Below are 18,929 nucleotides of genomic sequence, written 5' to 3'. Positions count from 1 at the left end.
GGCCACCTTAAGCTACAGTGTGTTCCACACCAGCCAGAGGCACCTGGTAAAATTTTGTCTCATAACAGTGAAGCTTAACTGGGCACAGTGGCTTAGATCCCTGCAACCCCAGTGGCACGTGGGAGGTCGAGACAAGAGAATGGCAACTCCAAGAACAGCCTGGCCCACACACTGAGTTATAAGCCATCTGGGAAGCAGAAAAGACCCTGTCCCAGAGACCCGAAACAGAAGGAAAAGTACTTACCCTGCACCAGGAGCTCCATCACAGGCAAAGGAAAGGATTAGTAAAAGCAAGGCTATGTCACAGCAAGATTTATTAATACATCCAAAAGAAAGAGAGAAAAATCATTTTGTCACACTATATACAGATAATACATACAGTGTTTTATACACATATTACATCAGTTTTTACACAAGAAAAATATACATAAAAATGTAAACTTTTGTATACAAAAACCCTTAAACAAATTAAACAAGGACCAGATAACAAAAGGAGACCAATCCATTATTATTTCATCAAATTTTTAAAACAGTAATACAGTACATTCATTGAGATATATATATGGAAAATGTGAACCATCTCTTCCTGTTTAAAGGGAAATCACAAACCAAAACCTCTCGTCTCCCCCAAATGTGGCCTCCCCAGCAGAACCTCAGCCTGCGCCACAGATAGGCCTATTCCCAATCTCCAGCCTCCTCTCCTGCACTGTGCAGACGCTGGCTGCTCCCAGTGTGCGTGCTGTGACAGACACGAGAAGACGCTTGGTTTGTAAGTCCCCTTTAAGCAGCTGCCCTCCTGTCTATGCTCTGAATGTATGGCATATGAAGCATACTGTGTGCCAAGGTGATCGAGAACACCGAAAAGGAAGAGCTCTCGGGACGGCTAGTCCTTGCTACCGTGCAGTTCCGTTGTTAGAAGACATTTTAAAGCTGTCCAGCCTGCCTGACCTTGGCTGGTTTCCATGGCTACCTCACCTTTGATTTCCCACTGCAACTTAGTTTCCACTTAGACCTGGGCACTCTGGTTAGTACCGTACATCTGCCAAGAGGCTTTGTGTTAAAGGCTGATTCTGACATCAGTCCCAGTGAGTTACTCTGTGCAATCCGCTTCCTTAGGAGTACCCTTACTCCACTCCCCAGCTAACACAGCAGTCCGTCTGCCTTTCTCTCCCTATTCTCAAGGTTTAATCTGCTGCCAGCTCATCACAAACAAAAACAGTATTTAACAGTTTTGTCTTAATGTTCTTGCATTCAATACAGAAGACTGAGAGAGACAGATGGAAAGAAATACCTTGCGGGGGAAAGAATTAAGAATTAAATATATGCCAAGTACATGCAACGTAAGAGTTAAGAGCTCTTTCAAAAATATGAAGTAGTATCTTTAAAGAAATCAAACTTTTCAAAATAAACTACGCTTAGGACAGCATCCTGAGAAGCATCTTCTTTCCAAGGTGAATTGTGAACAAGGCAGAACGCCTAGATGATCTATTCCCTCGCAGCGAGAGGGGTCAGCTTCCCCCAGCAACATGATCGAAATGATCGCTATTCATTAAGGAAAGGAAGAGGCAAATTGGTGAATTAAGTTGATGAAGGAGACAGTGGATAACACACACAAAGGGCAATGCTACGATTGCTCTAAAACTGAAACAAGCTGGCTGTGGGATGTCGCTGTTTCAGAGAAGGGAGATGCACAGAATGCCCCAGTGGACTCATCTCTCGTATACAGATGCTGCTTTCAAAATGACAGTCTCCCTTGCAGTTACACAGACACAACAACAAAACAGGAAGCTAAATAAATAGTGTATGGCTGTCTTTAGATGAGACCTTTAAATGTTCTTTAAATAACTTTTGATAATGTATTTTAAATCATTACATACAACCGCCATTGCAGTGGCAGTATTCCAGTAGGGCAGCATTTTGCTAAATGTAAAAGATTGCCATTTAGAACTCATACATATACATGTGTATGTACAGTTATATCAACACTATTTATATACATATATATCTGGAGAGCAACATTTCATTGCCTTTGAATATTTCTATGTCCACTCCCACAATATATCTTGGAGACATACTGTGTGAGTATATACCAAAGTATATGTACACATGCGCCAACATGTATATATATACACTTTGATCTGTGTGTGCATAAGAGCTTTAAAGGCACGATATATAAGGGTGAAAGTTTTCTAGAGAGCTGTGGCAGAGTTAAAACTGAATGTCACAACTGTGAGCAAAGTCAAAAGGAAATACAGCAGATCCAAGACACAAGAACTCATTAGAGCATCTCATCATGAGAAGCATGAGTCAGCTGTAGATTTAAGAGGCTTCCATGTGACTTTGTATACTTTGTTAAAATTCAAAGGATAAATGTAGATTTAAAGGACAAAGTTAATCAAACTATTTAAACGATGATAGGTGTGGAAATATACTAACACTAATGTCAATCATAAAATCATAACTGTAATTTTTTTTCACTTTAAGTAAAACACTCCAAAGTTGCCTAGGAAATTTCAAAATTAACTGATTAATGTTGGCTTTTTATTTTTCACGACTACCCAATTCTCAAAGAAAATATTACTGAAAGCTGTATACTATGGGGGACTGTCAGTGATAGAGGGATGTAAAAGCAACAGCCAAGGCAAGAGAACTAAGTCAGAAAGGGGAAGGGAGGGGTGATGTGGCTCAGCACATGCCCGGTCCAGGCCGCCCTCAGGAGTCCATCTCCAGTACTCGGACAACACACAGCTCAGCGCCGGCGTGAGTGGTCAGCACAGAGAAACCAGCTCAGTCTGCGGGCAGTGCAACCGTGTGGCCAATGTCATCTGTCATCTGTGACTCTAAGCTGAAGGGCTTCTATCTCAGTATGGCTGATGATGTGTTCTAGACTGCTGTCCCTTCCACAGGCTTGCAGAATAATCCAGAATTTCCCACAGATGCATAATCTTGCTTAGCAAAGGCTGTAAATCTATTATACACACACATTTTTAGGGAAATATATGTATATAGCTTTATCTATACACACACATATACATACGTGTATATAGAGATTTATACAAATGTATAAATAAACATAATACTTTTCAATATTCTCAATGACAAGGCAAGTTCACATTCAGCAAAGTGCCACCACATCCCATATACACATCTCTGTACAGATACACACAGGGTCTGTTTTCACCCTTCAAGAAGGGGAAGTGATTCTAGCAAATTCCATTAAGCAGCAACTGAAGGGAGAAATGGTATCAGCACAAAGTTCCGCCTTTCATTTGCATGCGTCTGTACACATAAGTCCAAAAGCAAGAGTGAATGGAACGGGGAGATGCTACAAAAATACCATCGTAAAAAACATAGAAAGCTTTCCCAGGTTTTGACTAAGATGAATTAAGCGAGGCCTCAGAGACAACTACCAATTCAAACATGGACTCAGGAGTTGCTGCCCTGATATATTCCCTAAGCATAGGAGTTTTCTTTCTAGAATAAACCTGATGGAGTACTGTCTCAGATCATCAGATGCTCCAGTCAAGAGGGCACAGCAAAATGGCAAGGCTCAAAGTACAGGAATGTATCTTTTTAGCTCCACGTCAATCAGGCAGGCATAAAAGGTAGCATGATTTTTCCTACAGCCAAGAGATTAGGGCTGTGGTGCTCTGTTCCATAACCAATGCTACGATTCAGTTTTAAAAAATGTTTTGAAAAGAACGAAAATCACACCAGCTTTGAAATATGCACAGTGAAATGAGCCCACCAAGTCCTTAAACAAGCTTCAAAAGCTTCTTTATCAAGGCCTAAGTTATCTGAACTTGATCAAGAAAACATCATAATACTTTATTACTCGGAATATAAAGAACATTTATTAGACATAAAAGTGTTTCAACAAATCTGTGGTCCCATTACCTCAGTACAAACAAGCTGTTAGCCAGGTCTGTCTCTGCTCATAAGTATGAGGCCGGCCTTAGAACCTGCTTTTCCTATGCCACTTTAAAGACACCCTAAGTTAATTCAAAGGGTAAAAGAAAATGCACTTGATATCAGAGCCAGCCTTTGAACACAGCATAGCAAAGAACATGGCATGTTTATAAGAAAGAAACAATGGGAAAGTAACTGGAATACCCTCAGCTAGATAAAACATTTCTATAATACATTCGGTTACCTTTCTATTTTTATACAAGCACACATTCATCTCACACACGTGCCCCCGATGTACATTTTTGCATGTGTGTAAAAACACAGACACATACACACACACAAGTAATTTACTTCTATTTTTAAGTCACAGTGGGAATTCCTTAGTGAGGAGGGGGAAACGTTCCTGAATGAGACACTGAGAACATCTAGATTTATTAATTTTACTTCTCAATTTACAGACTAAACTGTAAATTAAGGAATAAATCCATAGGCAATGACAGAGGTCTACAGTAGTGGGTGTGTCACTGGATCTATTTGCTTCTATTTACCCTGTAACTAAGCGTCTAGCCATCATAAGTGTAAACCACAGATCATGTACTACAGAACACGGTTCTCAACAGCTCTAGGAAGGATAAGATGTGGTCTAAGGGTGTTCTACACTGTGTGGCCCCAGGTTATCCTTTTTTGTATATATCTGCAAGGTAGCGAAGGACAGCTGTACACCTTGACACGGCAGAGATCCAGTGTAAAAAGGTGCATCACTAGTTTGTTTTGTCAAAGATAAAAATAAAAATAAAAAGAAGCTCATATATAATTTTAAGCTATTAAAACACATAGGCAACATAATTCATTACACTCAATACAGCTTTAGTATAAAACTTATAATTTATGAGGTGATGTTAATAGCATAAATTAATATACCTTTTCTCTTAAAATCTACAATAAGTATTCTGAAAGCTCATGGGGAAGTTTTTAAATAAAAGTTTTAAAGCTGTGCATGATGGGAAAGGATTCTGTCCGCTGAAGCTGAGATGAGAGCCTGAAGTAGAAAGGAAAATGTCCTCGGTGAGCTACCACGGGCTGTGAAACCAAATGCTTTCTCTTTCTTGAGCTCCCATCAATGATGAGTCACCTTTAGTTTCTTTTAAAACTATTTTCTTATTTTAAAAACTGCCCTAATTTCCGCAAGGAATCCCTGAGACATACTCAACACTAGCCAGTGAGAAGAGCTTTCGCTGTTGAGAACTGATCCAACCCTCTGAAGACAGGCGCACACTGTCAACAGTGTCTCACACTCTACCGCGTTAGCACTAGCCCGCTGGAGGCGCCTGAACCTTAGTGACACAGGCTGGAGTCATTTGGGGGCAAATCAGTTTGTTCCCCAAGGAAAAGCAACGGTGTGGCCTTGAGCTATTCTGTTGCCTTCCGCCTTGCGTGTTGAAATGTGTTCCATGGGGAACTTGGGGTGCATATAGAGCTTAGGTCAGTGGTCCCCAGCTAGAAAAGCAAACAAACACATAGAACAACAACAAAAATCAATGAAAAAAAGATTCTACACTCTTGGGCCAAGGTGGGTGCGGCTCATGTGTGTGCATGTGCACACTGCAGCACCAGGGATGAGCGTGCAAAACAGGCAGAGGAGGAAGGAAAGAAAACATGCTGTCCCACTGGCCTCCAGGATCGACCAGCTTTTATCCTAGAAGATGGCTCTGTACCCTAACTGAGATCAATCAAAGACCATCTTGGATCTATACATCAAGCCATTCAAAAATTACTGATACTCTGGAATATGGGTCAATAAAGTCATAACACTTCTCTCTGAAATGCCATATCTCGTTTTACTTGTTCCTTATCACAGTACAAAGGGGAAAGCTAACTGAGAAAAAGGAGCCGAGAAAAACAACAAAAGGCTCCCTAACCTAACCTACAACTGCAGTGTTAATGGCACTGGGCTGTTGGAAAAGCCATGATGAACATTCAGAAGTTCCTCTTAACTCGCTGGCTAGGGAGACCGCTTAACAGATCTCCATCTATGCACTTCACAGAGACCATATTATACACATGTGAAAGACAGCACTTAAAATACTACTCTAATTAAAGTGTGATTTGGTTCCCACCAGAATAACATAGGGAAGCTTAAAGAAGCCAAAATATTAAGCAATCATTATTTTTCTTTTCTACATAATTCCAGGGAAGATTTTCAAGTTACTGAAAGGGGGGGGGGGATACATAACTTTTCATGAGTGACTATCCCCATGAAATAATTTTAACAAAAGAAACCTTTGGAACAGTGTGGAGAGCAGTAATAGAAGAAATACAAATGAGGAGTCACTGCAACTAAACTCAAAGGTGTTTCTAAAGTTCCTCATTGCACTGCAAAGTTGTATTGACCTTTCAACACCCATTCTATTAGATTACCCTATACAAGTCAGCCAAAGAACAGAATTTCATCTTTTTAAGTCTAAAAAGAAAAGATGAAAAGTCTAAAACGTATATACTTTTAAAATTCTAATGAATTCCGAGCCCATTGAATAGTTTAGTGTTAATATCCCCAGTCTGCACATCCATGCTCGGAACTCCGAGAGGGAGACAGTGGCTTCAGAGAGGTGAGCGCCCCACCCCCAGCGCTGCCCAGGATGCCAAGGTGCAGAGAAGACTCTAGGCCAGACACACAAGGGCTTCACCTCTGTGATGCACCTCTAATGCCGGTTTCTAAGAGGCCATGCTACAGGCCACCAGAAACGACATGCCCAGGACACCTCTATCTGGCTTCCTTCCGAAACAAAGAATTGCCTCTACTGTGTGGACTGTGAGCACAGACTGAGGATGAGCTTTGGAAAAGTTTTAGTGTGACCCACAGAGGGGATGATCCCTAACCTTCGGGTGAGAGTCTGGTTTACTTCAAAAGATTAATCTTAATAGTTATTTGGCAAAGATAAAGTATTAGCTGTCCTTAGCCTTACACCACTAAAAATGGTAACATCACCTTTAAGGAATATTATAAAACAACCACTTTCCAACTCCATGTCCAATGACTATCTCATTCTCAGAGGGCCACTAGACACACCATACTACCTGCCAACACGGAACTGCACTTGTTTATGAAGCAGGAACGCCTCACATGGTTCGCTCACTAGAAAACAACCCTTGCTTCTCAGCAGCTGTTTGCATTGCATAGTCTGTCACTTGCTGGTCTACCTGGAACTGCCAGTTACCATCCTGGATTGTTTACTAGCTGTGTGCCCTACCCAGGTGTGGACATCGCTAAGCCATTTTTACAGAGGAAACAAACAATATCTTAAGTACTTTACTAAAATAACATTAACGATTAAAGGAGAGAAAGCCCATTTTCTCTTCAGATAGCAGAGATTACGGCTGCTGAGTATCAGATTCTCAGAGCACAGAATGCATGTATTAACTGCAGCAACTTCACAATTGAATCACAGTAACACAATCTAACTGGCCTTTAGAAATGGTCCCAAAGAACTGCAGAGACAGACTGAGCCTTCATTGTCGCTGTCTCTTATGTACTGAACACTACAGCAAAAGCTAGCATCTACCTTATAAGACCTTGTGTAAGGTTTTGATTCCAGTATTGCCTTACCACAATACAAGTGCTGTTCTCATGTAAGCATTATAAAAGATGCTTTTTTCCTTGCATATTAATGCCCCGCCTACTACTGAGAGACTAGAACTGCTCCAAAAAAAACTAGAGAAGAAACAAAGTGGGTACCGCTGGGCTTGTGGATAAATGCTCTTCCAACGGGAGATGCTCAAGAAAAGCAAACTATAGGCTTGGATGTTAGTTCTGAAATATTAGAAATCTGTGCTTTTTGCTAATTATTCAATTCTATACCAGTACTTTCTAAGACTACCCTCTCTTCGGCTATCGTCATGGGCAGCTAAACAAAAGAGAGTTTACTCAAGATTTTTGGCGTGAAGCTTTAACTGGCAACATTCCTGATCACTTCATGCCTTCTTACTCAAAAGCAAAGAAGGGCTTTTAAATGCACATAAAACAGAAAACTGCGGAGCTCCCGGGATCGCTGAAGGGTTCGGTCAGAGGCAGGATCCTGCCCGTGGGTGACATGGACAGAGGTAAAGAAAACTGTGGTTTCAGGCCTGCTGAGACCACAGCTCCTTTTGGTCTAAAATGAGTCTTGGTGATAGAGCAGATTCCTTCTCAAAACCTAGGATTGGCTAGCAGTGGCCAGGCCCTGAGGGTCCGGTGTCCTTCCAACTCTCCCCACTGTATCCCTTCACAAGCATAGAAACTGGCCTCATGTCAGAAGCCAGTGCCAAAGCAGTTGCCAGCTGCCAGCGTTCCTCGACCTGTCTCCCGGCTCAGCAACCCCCACAAGAGTGAGCAGCCCCAGCCCACAGCCTCTGGAAATAACTCTGAAAAGGGACAGGCATCAAAACAGAAAACTGAAGACTCGGAAAAGAGGCAGTGGACTCTGCAGGGTTTTGACATGGCTGCCCCCTGGGTAAAGGAAAGATCGGAAATGTTTACTTGACAAGGGAGAAGCAAAAGCAAGTTTTCCTGGCCCTGAAGGTGCTGTTTAAAACCCAGCTGGAGAAAGCAGGGGTGGAGCACAGTCCCACTTGCGGCACCCCAACATCCTCAGGCTGTCCGGATATTTCCACGATGCTAGCAGAGTTTATCTAATCGGGACTGTCTATAGAAGCTCCAGGAGCACTTCCGGTCTGAGAGCAGAGAACGGCTACCTACATCACCAAGCTGGCAAATGCTCTGACACATTAAGCCAGAGAACCTGCTTCTTGGGCCAAATGGAAAGTTGAGGATCACAGACTTCGGGTGGTCTGTGCATGCTCCATCTTCCAAGAGAGCCACACTGTGTGGCACCCTGGACCACCTGCCCCCTGAGATGAGTGAGGGCCGGATGCATGACGAGAAGGTGGACCTCTGGAGCCCGGTGTCCTCTGCTGTGAGTTCCTAGTAGGGATGCCCCCCTTTGAGGCACAGACCTACCAGGAGACCTACAGAAGGATATCACGGGTTGAATTCACATTCCCCAACTTTGTGACCTCATTTCAAGACTGTTAAAGCACAATGCAAGCCAGAGGCTAACACTAGCGGAAGTCCTTGAGCACCCCTGGATCACACAGCTAATTCCTCAAAGTCTTCGACTGGCCAAAAAAACCAAAGAGCTAACTAGCAAATCGTCTTAGAGAATTCGGAGCCGTGGCCACTGTGCAGCTGTGAGAAATGTGCCATCAAGACGTGCAGGAGCATCATCACTGCCCCCGGGGTACCCTGCTGAGCAGCCAGTCCCTGGCCTTGCATCCTGAGCAAGAACCATGCTGCTTCTCCTGGTTCAGTAATCTGGAGGAAGGTTCCACTGCAGCAGTTCCCATGGCCTGTGACCCCAAAGTGTCCTTGTGGGGTCTCAATGTGGGAAAGTTCTCACCCTGGCCACCTCCCCAGTGATCACCTGTGTCCGTAGCCTTCAAGTGCCTGAGTGTGTGTAACTTATTGGGCCGCCAGGCCTGGGAAGGCTGTAGTTTTCTTTTAAATGTTAAAATAAAGGTTTGTGTAGCCTTTTCTTAAGTGGCAACCCTTCAGAACACTGGTTTTCAGCCTTGAGCCTGTATGGGATTCGGATCCTCAACCACCTTAATGGAGCCTGTGCTCTACCTGCTTTGGACTTGACTCAGGTGTTTCTAGATGTTATGGGCTGTTGTGCTGGAGTTCTGTCAAGTACACAAACGTGTTAAATATATAAATATATGTATAACATCTAAAAATTTGAGAAAAAAAAAAGAGAAAACTGCAAACAATAAAAAGGTGCAACCTACTGCAAACTCAGTCTCAACAACTAAAGAATTTTCAGCAGCTAACGCAGGGACAAATGGCCACTAACAGTCCAAGCTGATAACCCATGACTTTCTTCTCGCGGTCAAACAGGAGCTCGATAAGGAAGTCCAGTGCCGCTCTGCTTCCATCTTCAACTGAGACACAGTGGAGACAAAACAATTTTCTGAGGATGCACAGTTATCTAGTGATGAAGACAGCTCAGCAAACGAAACGACACTCTGGAGGCGAGGTAACCACTCCTTACCATTTCATTACAGTGCACCAACACGAACAAGCTGCTGACAGAAGTTCACAGGTGAGAAGCAGGCACAGAGCTGATTCTCACCATTTAGGAGAAGCTCATGGTGATACTAAACAGAATTTCTTTGTGACATAATTTCTAATTTAAAAATTTCTCAATCTGAAAAATGGCAAAGCTAATACCTTAAATGTTGCAATTAACATAATTTTTTTAAAAAAGAAATACATTACAAACATATTTTGCCCTCCCCTAATTCAATAAATATAAAATAGGGCATATCGTGATTTCATACAGTCATGTGACTTTCCCTCCCAAAGCCCAGGCACACGGTATCTGCACACTGCCTGCTGCTCACGTCACTCCTTGTAAGGCAGAGAAAGAGGCCTTCGACGGAAGGGGCCGCTCGGAATAGCAGAGCGTGAAGAAAGCACACAGGAGGAAGGGTGTCCTAGCCTTCACTTGTCAGGAAGGACGGGATTAGGGTCAAACAGTCCCTGACAAAAGAATTACTGTACCACATCATTAACAGATATGTTGTCTTATTTTTAGAAATATACAGATGTAGATTAAATTGAACTCAGGTGTGAATACCCAGTGGTATTCAAAGGGACAGTGAAACCTCAGCAAACAGATCAGAAAGTGAAGGTCCACCCTTCTCTGCAGGGGAAGGCAAGCAAGAAGAAACCCCACACATCACTCCATAGTCACCAACTTGCCACACTAATCAACAAGATGTTCACCCTAAAACCTTGATACTTTAAAAGATTTCCAAATTTACTTCACCTTAAGTATTTAAATTATTTTAAAAAAGTACCTAAGGTAAGTCAAATTTATGTCTAATTTCCATATTCTGCTTTGAAAGAAATTTTAAAATGTGTGTCCTTCCAATATTACACATCACTTCACAACTGGTACACGGACTCTACATGTGTCCTCAACAGTTCACAAATCTCACCAAAGAATCACAACTGTAAACATGTAAAAACTAGGAGCGGATGACAGGCCAGGCAGGGCACAGATGTCGCCTTTCAAGTTTATCTGGTCAAGCCTGCTTGTCCACATCAAAACATTTTTTAATTACAGCTTGCAAATGTGTTCCATGAGCGAGGGATTTTGAAACAAACACACACGGAAAAGGCAAAGACCTGAGCAGCCTGAGCCACGCGGGGTGGTTGTCACGACACTCCCTGTCACTGACGCGAACTCAGCCTTTCGTGGCTCCTCTCTTCATAGGCTGATCATTAGAGACAAAGGGCCGTGTCACCACCACCATACCACCCCTCCTATTCAGATGCTTTAGTCAACTCAGTCAGAAACGATGCTAGGTATGAGAAGGAAGGAGGGAAAAAAGAGCCGAAAGCTTATTTGAGAGAAAAAGACAAAAAAAAAACCCCAAAACAACAACAACAAAAAACCCATGTTAGCTACTTCCTGCACTGCACGAAACATATACGGGTGAACACACATTCACAGGCAGTCAAGAGACAATGTTCTTTTCAGTTAACCACATCACAATTAGGAATGGCACCCAGGCCTCACTGTGGCGTTTGGCAGCCGGGGCTGAGTCAGAGTTCTGATTTGCCCCCCCCCCCCCGCACACCACCTGCTCCACAGGCTCTCAACAGAACACTCCGTCCACACCAACCTCTGAAAAACCTGGCTGGAGAGGGAACGCACTGATCTCAACAGGAGCAAACAGTAAAGGGCACTGGTAATCTGAGGTATCTTCCACTGCAACCCTATCCGGTCACTGTGCTGCGCCACCAGAGGAACCACCAGGCCGAGAGGACCCGCCAGGAGGGGGAGCACCAGTGCTGAGGAGCACACGTGAACACTGACACAGGTCGCCGCGCGGCCGCTTGCTGATTGGGAAGGGGTCCTGCTAATCCCCACTCTTGATTCTAGATCTTCTGTAGGAAAAGAGGAGGGTGCAAAAGAGGAAACAAAGATAGAAAACACCAGGTCCCACCTGCCTGAAAGCAGACTCGCTCACTCAGTTAGGGGTGGGGAAAGGGGGAGATGCATTACTGGTACTTGTAGCCGTGGCACCTGTTACAGTGAAGCCTGTGGGAGGGGCTATGGAGCTGTGGCTGGGCTGCAGGTCCTTAGGAATGCCACTGTGAGAACTCAGCTGGTGGCCGAAGGCTGCACTGAACTGCGGGAGCTGCTGCTTGGGAGAGGTGGAGGCCATTAGTTCAGCGGAAGGCCCCATGCCACTAAAGCTGGTCTGTGGTAACCCCGGAAGCACACTGGAACTGCTCGGGGTAACGGTGGCGAAGGCAGGCTGTGTGGTCTCTGAGTTGGACGTGGTGGGTGGCGTGGAGAGGGAGGTGGAAAGAAGGTGTCCATCCGCGCCAAGGAGGTTGCTAAATGCAGAGGGATCGCCAAGGTTGACGGGGAGACTCCCCCAGTGAGTTCTGGGGTTGACCACTCCTCCAAGTGGCACCTCAAGTTGGGTGGGGAGCAAGTGCTGTGCCATGATGGGCATCTCTGCTGAAAAGGTAGCTGCCATATTATCACCAGAGTAAGATGTGTGGGGGGAGGTGATGTGGTCACTGTAGGGCGACGGCACGTGCTCGCTATCATAATGGCTTCCATGGGGTGAGGAGTGTGAATGATCACTGCTGTATTGCTGTCGTGAGGTGATTAGGTCATCTGCCTTGCTCAGCAGCTGGGCAGGGTGTGGCCTCTGGGAGGCATGGCTGCCATCATGAAGTCCATGAAACCGTCCTGGGAAGGCTCTCTCCCCAAGTGCACTCTGGCTGAGCAGAGTGGCAGAAGTAAGGCCAACGCTGGCTGGGGCAGAGAACTGCCCCTGGATCTGCCCTGCAAGGGGTGTGGGTGGGTTAGACAGGCTAGCGGAACGGAGGAGGTTCTCGTCCAGCTCCAGACTAGAGAAGCTGTCGTGGACCATGCGTCCATTCAGCAGCTCCCCTAGGTCCGTGTTCACTTCTCGACTCAAGGACTGGATTCCCGAAGCATCAGTACCCGCGGAGAACACCCCCATTCCTCTATCTGACAACACCTGAACTGGCACACCGTCTGACTGGGTAAGTACCCCAATTGTACTCAGGCACTCGAGAGAAGTTACAGCTTGCAAGGCCCGCTCAAGTTCCTCAGCTTCTTCGGTGGTCGGGAGGAGGTCTCCATTCTTTCCTGCATTAACCAAAGCCGGCAGCATCAGCAAAGCTCAGAGGTGATTGACAAAGCACAAGTCTTGCAGCTGAGTATTTAACACTACCCATCACAAGAGTCCTTGCCAGGCTTGGACTTTAATCCTACAACTCAGGAGGCAGAGGCCAATGGATCTCTGAGTTCTAGCTGAGCCAGGTCTACATAGCCAGCTAGGGCTGCATAGTAAGACTCTGTCTCAGAGAAAGAAAAAACAAAGACCTCTGTGAAAAGAAAAAAGTTTCTTTTTAGAGACAGGGTTTCTCTGGGTAGCCCTGGCTATCCTGGAACTCTCTCTGTAGACCAGGCTGGCCTTGAACTCACAGAGATCCACCTGCCTCTGTCTCCAGAGTGCTGGGAGTAAAAGCCTGTTTACTACCACCAGAGGAAAAACGTTTCTTATACTGAGATTAGAAAGAAAAAGAAAATATTGATGATCTGCAATTCAGGTCTCAAATGTCAGTTTTCTTGGAATTTCAATGACCATCTTTATTTTTCCCAGAAATCTACCATAAGAAATGTTATTTATTTATTTATTTATTTTTAAAATATTTATTTATTATGTATACAATATTCTGTCTATGTATATGTCTTCAGGCCAGAAGAGGGCACCAGACCTCATTACAGATGGTTGTGAGCCACCATGTGGTTGCTGGGAATTGAACTCAGAACCTTTGGAAGAGCAGGCAATGCTCTTAACCGCTGAGCCATCTCTCCAGCCCCCTGTTTTTTATTTATTTACTTATTTTTTGGTTCGTTTTCAGACATGATTTCACTTTGTAGACTTGGCTGGCCAAAAAACTTACCATATAAAACAGGTTGACCTCAAACTCATAGAGATCTGCCTGTCTCTGCTTCCCAAGTGCTGAGATTAAAGGTGTGTATCATCAAGCCTGGCTCTGTTAAATTCTTTTTATGTTTATTTATGACTAAGTGTATCTATCTGTGTGAACTTCTGCCACATGTATGTGGGTGCCTGTGGAGGCCAGGGTGTTGGCTTCTGGGTCTGAAGTTACAAGCAATAGTAAGTTGTCCAATATAGGTGCTGTACATTAAACTTAGGTCCTAGCTGGGTGATGGTGGTGCAAACCTTTAATCTGAGCACTTAGGAGGTAGAGGCAGGAGAATCTCTGTGAGTTTGAGGCCAGCCTGGTCTACAGAGTGAGTGCCAGGACAGGCTCCAAAGCTACACAGAGAAACTGTCTCGAAAAACCAATACACAGGGGAGGGAATGGGAATTTGGATTGGTATTTTTTTAAAGTAATAATAAAAAAATAAAACAAACTCATGTCCTTTGGAAGAGTACAGCTACTCTCACCGCTGACACTGAGCATTCTCTCTCCTGACCAGGCCTGGCGGTGTACACCTAAACACCACCATGCCTGGCTCCAAACACAGGTCAAGCCTCAAAAGATTTTAGTAAACTTATACGTTGATCGGCACTGTCAAAACATTAAGGAAAAGTGCTCCCTTTAATGGCACAAAATTACATAGTAATTAAAGTATAAATCTACTAAATATATACTATGATTAAATTAATTATGTATTTCTCACCTTCCGAAAGCAACTTTAGTGATGGTATTTTCCATTTATAGTGACAGGAAAAACATTTCAGATGAACTGCAAAAGGTTATTTTATTTAAAAAATTCGTAATAAAGTGGCCAGTAAATGGCTCTGTGGGTAAGGGTACATGCCCCACATGCCCAACAATCTGAGTCTAATCCCTGGAGATCATGGGAAAGCGGGAGAAAAGAACGCTCTCCACATTCATGTGCGCTGTGCAAACACACACATACATCATGGGCTCAGCAACAACAACAACAAAAGTTATTAGTATTTCCAGGATGAATTTGGTGACACTGGGCATAATCTCAGGACTCCAGAGCTGAGACGGGGGCATTGTTAATTCAATATGGTTAAGAGCTTGTCTCAAAAGTCTAAAATAAATCTTATTTCCCTTCTTATGAACCATTTCAAAATCAATCATACCTTCAAAAAAATCAAAATCTTGTAAGTCATCAGGCAACCGTGGCAGGACATCCGCGAAGTCTTCATGGCTCAATTCTAAGTCATGCGGAATGTCACTCATCTCGTTGGCAATGTCATCCGGCAGCTCGTCGGCACTCAGCTCTGGCGTGGAAGGACTACTACAAAGACAGCACAGTGGTCTAGGCTGCCCCACCTCCCCTAGGAATACATGAGACTCTATCTCCAAACAAACAAATAAATAAATAAATAAATAAAAATGACTTCTCTTCACTTCACGAGAAATGTGAAAGCAAAACGCTGCAGAATGAGACACCTCACTACATAGTCACATTCCTACAGCCTTTACCCATTCAGGTGATGACTTCAAATCACTAGCATGGATCACCATTTAGTATATCTATGTTCTAGCAAAATTTCAAATCTGATCAAGATAATAACTTTAAAAATGAAATAAATAGACAAGATTGAACTGAAATTCATTTGATCAAAAAGTCTGCCAAAGCTTAAAAAAATCATATTTCTAAATTACATACATCTATTATAACGTGTATAATTTCTGTTAAAACAGAAAACCCTGAGAGTAAACACTTTGAGAGTCTCAATTTCTGCATCTATTCTCCTTGCCATAATAAAAAACTGATATCAATGAAACTGTACTGCACTTAGCCAGCCACCAGCAAATCTGTCAAAGACAACTGAAGGGTAGGTAGGGCTGTGTGATGTGGGAGTGATTCGCTTCCTATTTCAACAGCTGTGGAGGTTGGGACAACCCTGAGGCCACACCCCAGAGGAAAGCTCCCCCCCCCCCCACTAACCGGATCTGCGAGGCCTCCACTGGCAGTGAGACGCTGGTGGGCATGCTGAGGTTCCCTTGGGGCACTGCAGGGGGAATTGGTTTCTGGGGTCGACGAGGTCCACGCCTTCTCTTCTTCTTGTGTTTTTTGGTAAGTGCAGGGGGCTTCGTTTTTTTCCTAGGTTTCCTCGGTTGCTGGTGCTGAACTTTACGGGAGTTATCTCCTCTCAAGAAGTTATCCTTTGAAATGAACAGAGGATTTTTTTTAAACCTACTCCACCCTCACTCCTGGCACAACAGTGCACAACAAGGTGACTATGGGCTGGCAAGCCTCGTCCATCTCAAGACTAGAAGAAAGCTCAGTTTTCACCAGTAGGTACCGTGCCCGCCTGGCATGTACAAGCCCTGAGTCAGCTCTCCAGTACCACCTACAGCCAGGTGTGGTGGAGGCCCTATTTCTACATGCTATGGTGGCCAGAATCTCAGGCCATAGTTTGCACCTGCCACACAGGAGGGGGTCACCATCCCTAACAAAGGGTCAGGATGTGGTTCTGCTCCTTCTTTGTATTTTGGAGGATGCCTGAAAACCTACATTTGCCTGGTTACCTAGGAAACAGAATGCTAATGAATTTCCCCCTCAGTTTATGTTTTGGTATAAAGGCTGTTTGGAGAATAAATGGAGGAATTTTCAGGATGTGAACTCTGGATTTCATGAGGGATCCCTGAGGATCTCCCTCCCGATACAGCCATGTGAGTTGTCTCCATTATTCCCGCGCCGCCCCTCTTGTCCAGAGAAATAATTTAGGGTCCGGGCTGGCACGGGACAACAACAGTGTGGTGGTGCACACCAGGAACCTAGGCACTTGGCACAGTGGTGGCTTGGAGGGTCAGAAATTCAAAGTCAATACAAGACCCTGTCTCCAACGGAAAAAGTATTTGAAAGCTCCATTTTATCCAGTTTAAATATTGTATAATATTGAAACATCACATTATTTTATTCGTAATTTTTATGTATAAGTTAAAATAAATTTATCTAGGGCTGAAGACAAGTCTTAGTGGTTAAGAGCACTGTCTGCTCTTCTAGAGGACTGGAGTCCCATTCCCAAACTCCAGTCCCAAGGGACTTGACACCCTTTTCTAGCCTCTACAGATATGAAGCACACATGTAATCCACATACACACGGGCGAACACCATATACATGAAAATAATTATCTAAAAAGACAGAGTATCTGGAAAATCCTAACTATCACAAATTTCTCTTAATAATCTACATAAATGCCTAAAGCTATATACAAAAAGTACAAAAAATTACCTTAATTCCTCTCTCTCATGCACACGCACGCACGCACGCACACACACACACACACCCCCCATGCATCACTTCCACCTAAAGGCATTTTGAGGGCCTGGGTACAGAGCAATGGCGGAATGCTGCCTCGTATGTGCAAGCCAAAATCTGATTTTCAGCAAAGCCAACAAACAATCAAGATAGTATGATAATTTATGCTCTCCAAGAACTTACTCTTCCCATGGGAAAACATCAAGAAAAGGATAACACAACACACAGAAAATGAACAATAGTTGATCTTAAAAGACCTGAATCTTTTAAGGAAGATCATCTAGGCCAAAGGAAAGCACACAAACAAGAAAAAGCTATTTGGTGAAGAAGCTTAGGGATAGAGCATACATGATTCTGAACATCTCAATTTTAAACTCAATATGCAATGAGAGACTTTTTTTCCACCCAGAGGAGTCACTTTTGAGAACACATGGCAGAAATATTACAAGAAAAGCCAGCCTGGCAGCAGTGTGGGGCTGAACAGGTGGAGGGCAGTGCCCCTAGAGGGCCAGCCATCTCAGCAGTCAAGAAAATGAGTAAGTAAAAAAGTGCGGACTCATCAAATTGAAATTATTTTTATTTCATTATTTATTTATTTGTGTGTACATCTACACGAATATATGCACATGTTTGTGCAGGCATGTGCACATGTCATGGTCAGAAGAGAGTAGTGGAGCCGGGCGATGGTGGCACACGCCTTTAATCCCAGCACTCGGGAGGCAGAGGCAGGCGGATCTCTGTGAGTTCGAGACCAGCCTGGTCTACAGAGCTAGTGCCAGGACAGGCTCCAAAACCACAGAGAAACCCTGTCTCGAAAAACCAAAAAAAAAAAAAAAGAGAGAGAGAGAGAGTAGTGGATCTCTAGGAGCTGGTTCCAGGCACCTGGGAGGTGGCCAGCTTGTTCTGTGGGCACAGAACTCCAGTTCTTTTTTTTTTTTTTTTTTTTTAAATCTATTTATTTATTATGTATACAGTATTCTGTCTGAATGTATGCCTGCAGGCCAGAGGAGGGCACCAAATCTCATTACAAATGGTTGTGGCCACCATGTGGTTGCTGGGAATTGAACTCAGGACCGTTGGAGGAGCAGTCAGTGCTCTTGACCACTGAGCCATCTCCCCAGCCCAGAACTCCAGTCCTTGTGATTGCAAAGTCAAGTGCTCTTAGCCACTGAGCCTCCTGCAGCTCTCAATTTGAATTAGTTTTGTTTTGCTGCTGGGACTTGAACCCAAGGCTTCATACATGCTAAGCACACTGAGTTACATCCTCTGGTAGCTCCTTGGATCTGGTGAGGTTAAAAGGAACATGAAACTAAAATACCTCTAGAGATTCTAGCTGGGTTAACTGTTTAATGACAATTACCATTAGTTCAGTGCTTGTTCAAACTCTTGAAATTGCAACTTGACACTGGCCTATAAATTTGTTAGGCTGCACTTGTAACTGTGCTGGGGCCCACTTCCTTCACTAACTCATACAATTGAAGCTACAAATTCAGGAGAGGAGTCGAGGCATTTATCCTGACCTACATACAATTTGAGATATGACATTTCTAGAGAGGCAGAGGAAAGGGCTGGAGGTGCAGACTCGAGGGATCCATGGTATAGTAAGAGTTCTTCAAGAAATGTACATGGAGGCAGTGGTGGTGCAA

The 18,929-nt window shown here is 43.9% G+C and overlaps 1 protein-coding gene and 1 pseudogene across 9 annotated transcripts in view; one reads left to right on the top strand and one right to left on the bottom strand.

The window, feature by feature from the left end:
- Nucleotides 1–303: 303 nt before the first annotated feature.
- On the top strand, nucleotides 304–11,381 carry LOC126508873 (aurora kinase A-like; annotated as a pseudogene).
- The window catches only part of Ino80d (INO80 complex subunit D), a 60,508-nt gene continuing 50,691 nt past the window's right edge, over nucleotides 9,113–18,929 (bottom strand). For 6 of the 9 annotated variants that reach the window (XM_050154341.1, XM_050154344.1, XM_050154346.1 and 3 more), the window contains 3 exons: nucleotides 15,966–16,183; nucleotides 15,151–15,308; nucleotides 10,391–13,145 (listed from right to left, as the gene is read on the bottom strand). In XM_050154341.1, coding sequence (XP_050010298.1) covers nucleotides 11,983–13,145; nucleotides 15,151–15,308; nucleotides 15,966–16,183 — 1,539 coding nt within the window. In that variant the 3' untranslated portion in view covers nucleotides 10,391–11,982. Of the gene's footprint in view, nucleotides 10,024–10,389; nucleotides 13,146–15,150; nucleotides 15,309–15,965; nucleotides 16,184–18,929 lie in introns of those variants that run through there. The other 3 variants (XM_050154348.1, XM_050154349.1, XR_007593983.1) reach the window with 2 other exon arrangements.

This window comes from Alexandromys fortis, unplaced genomic scaffold, assembly GCF_014885135.2.
Source record: "Alexandromys fortis isolate MF-2015 unplaced genomic scaffold, M_Fortis_MF-2015_v1.1 scaffold_40, whole genome shotgun sequence".
Taxonomy (NCBI): Eukaryota; Metazoa; Chordata; class Mammalia; order Rodentia; family Cricetidae; genus Alexandromys; species Alexandromys fortis.
Note: the sequence above shows the minus strand (reverse complement) of the source record. Positions and strands in the feature narration are given on the sequence as shown.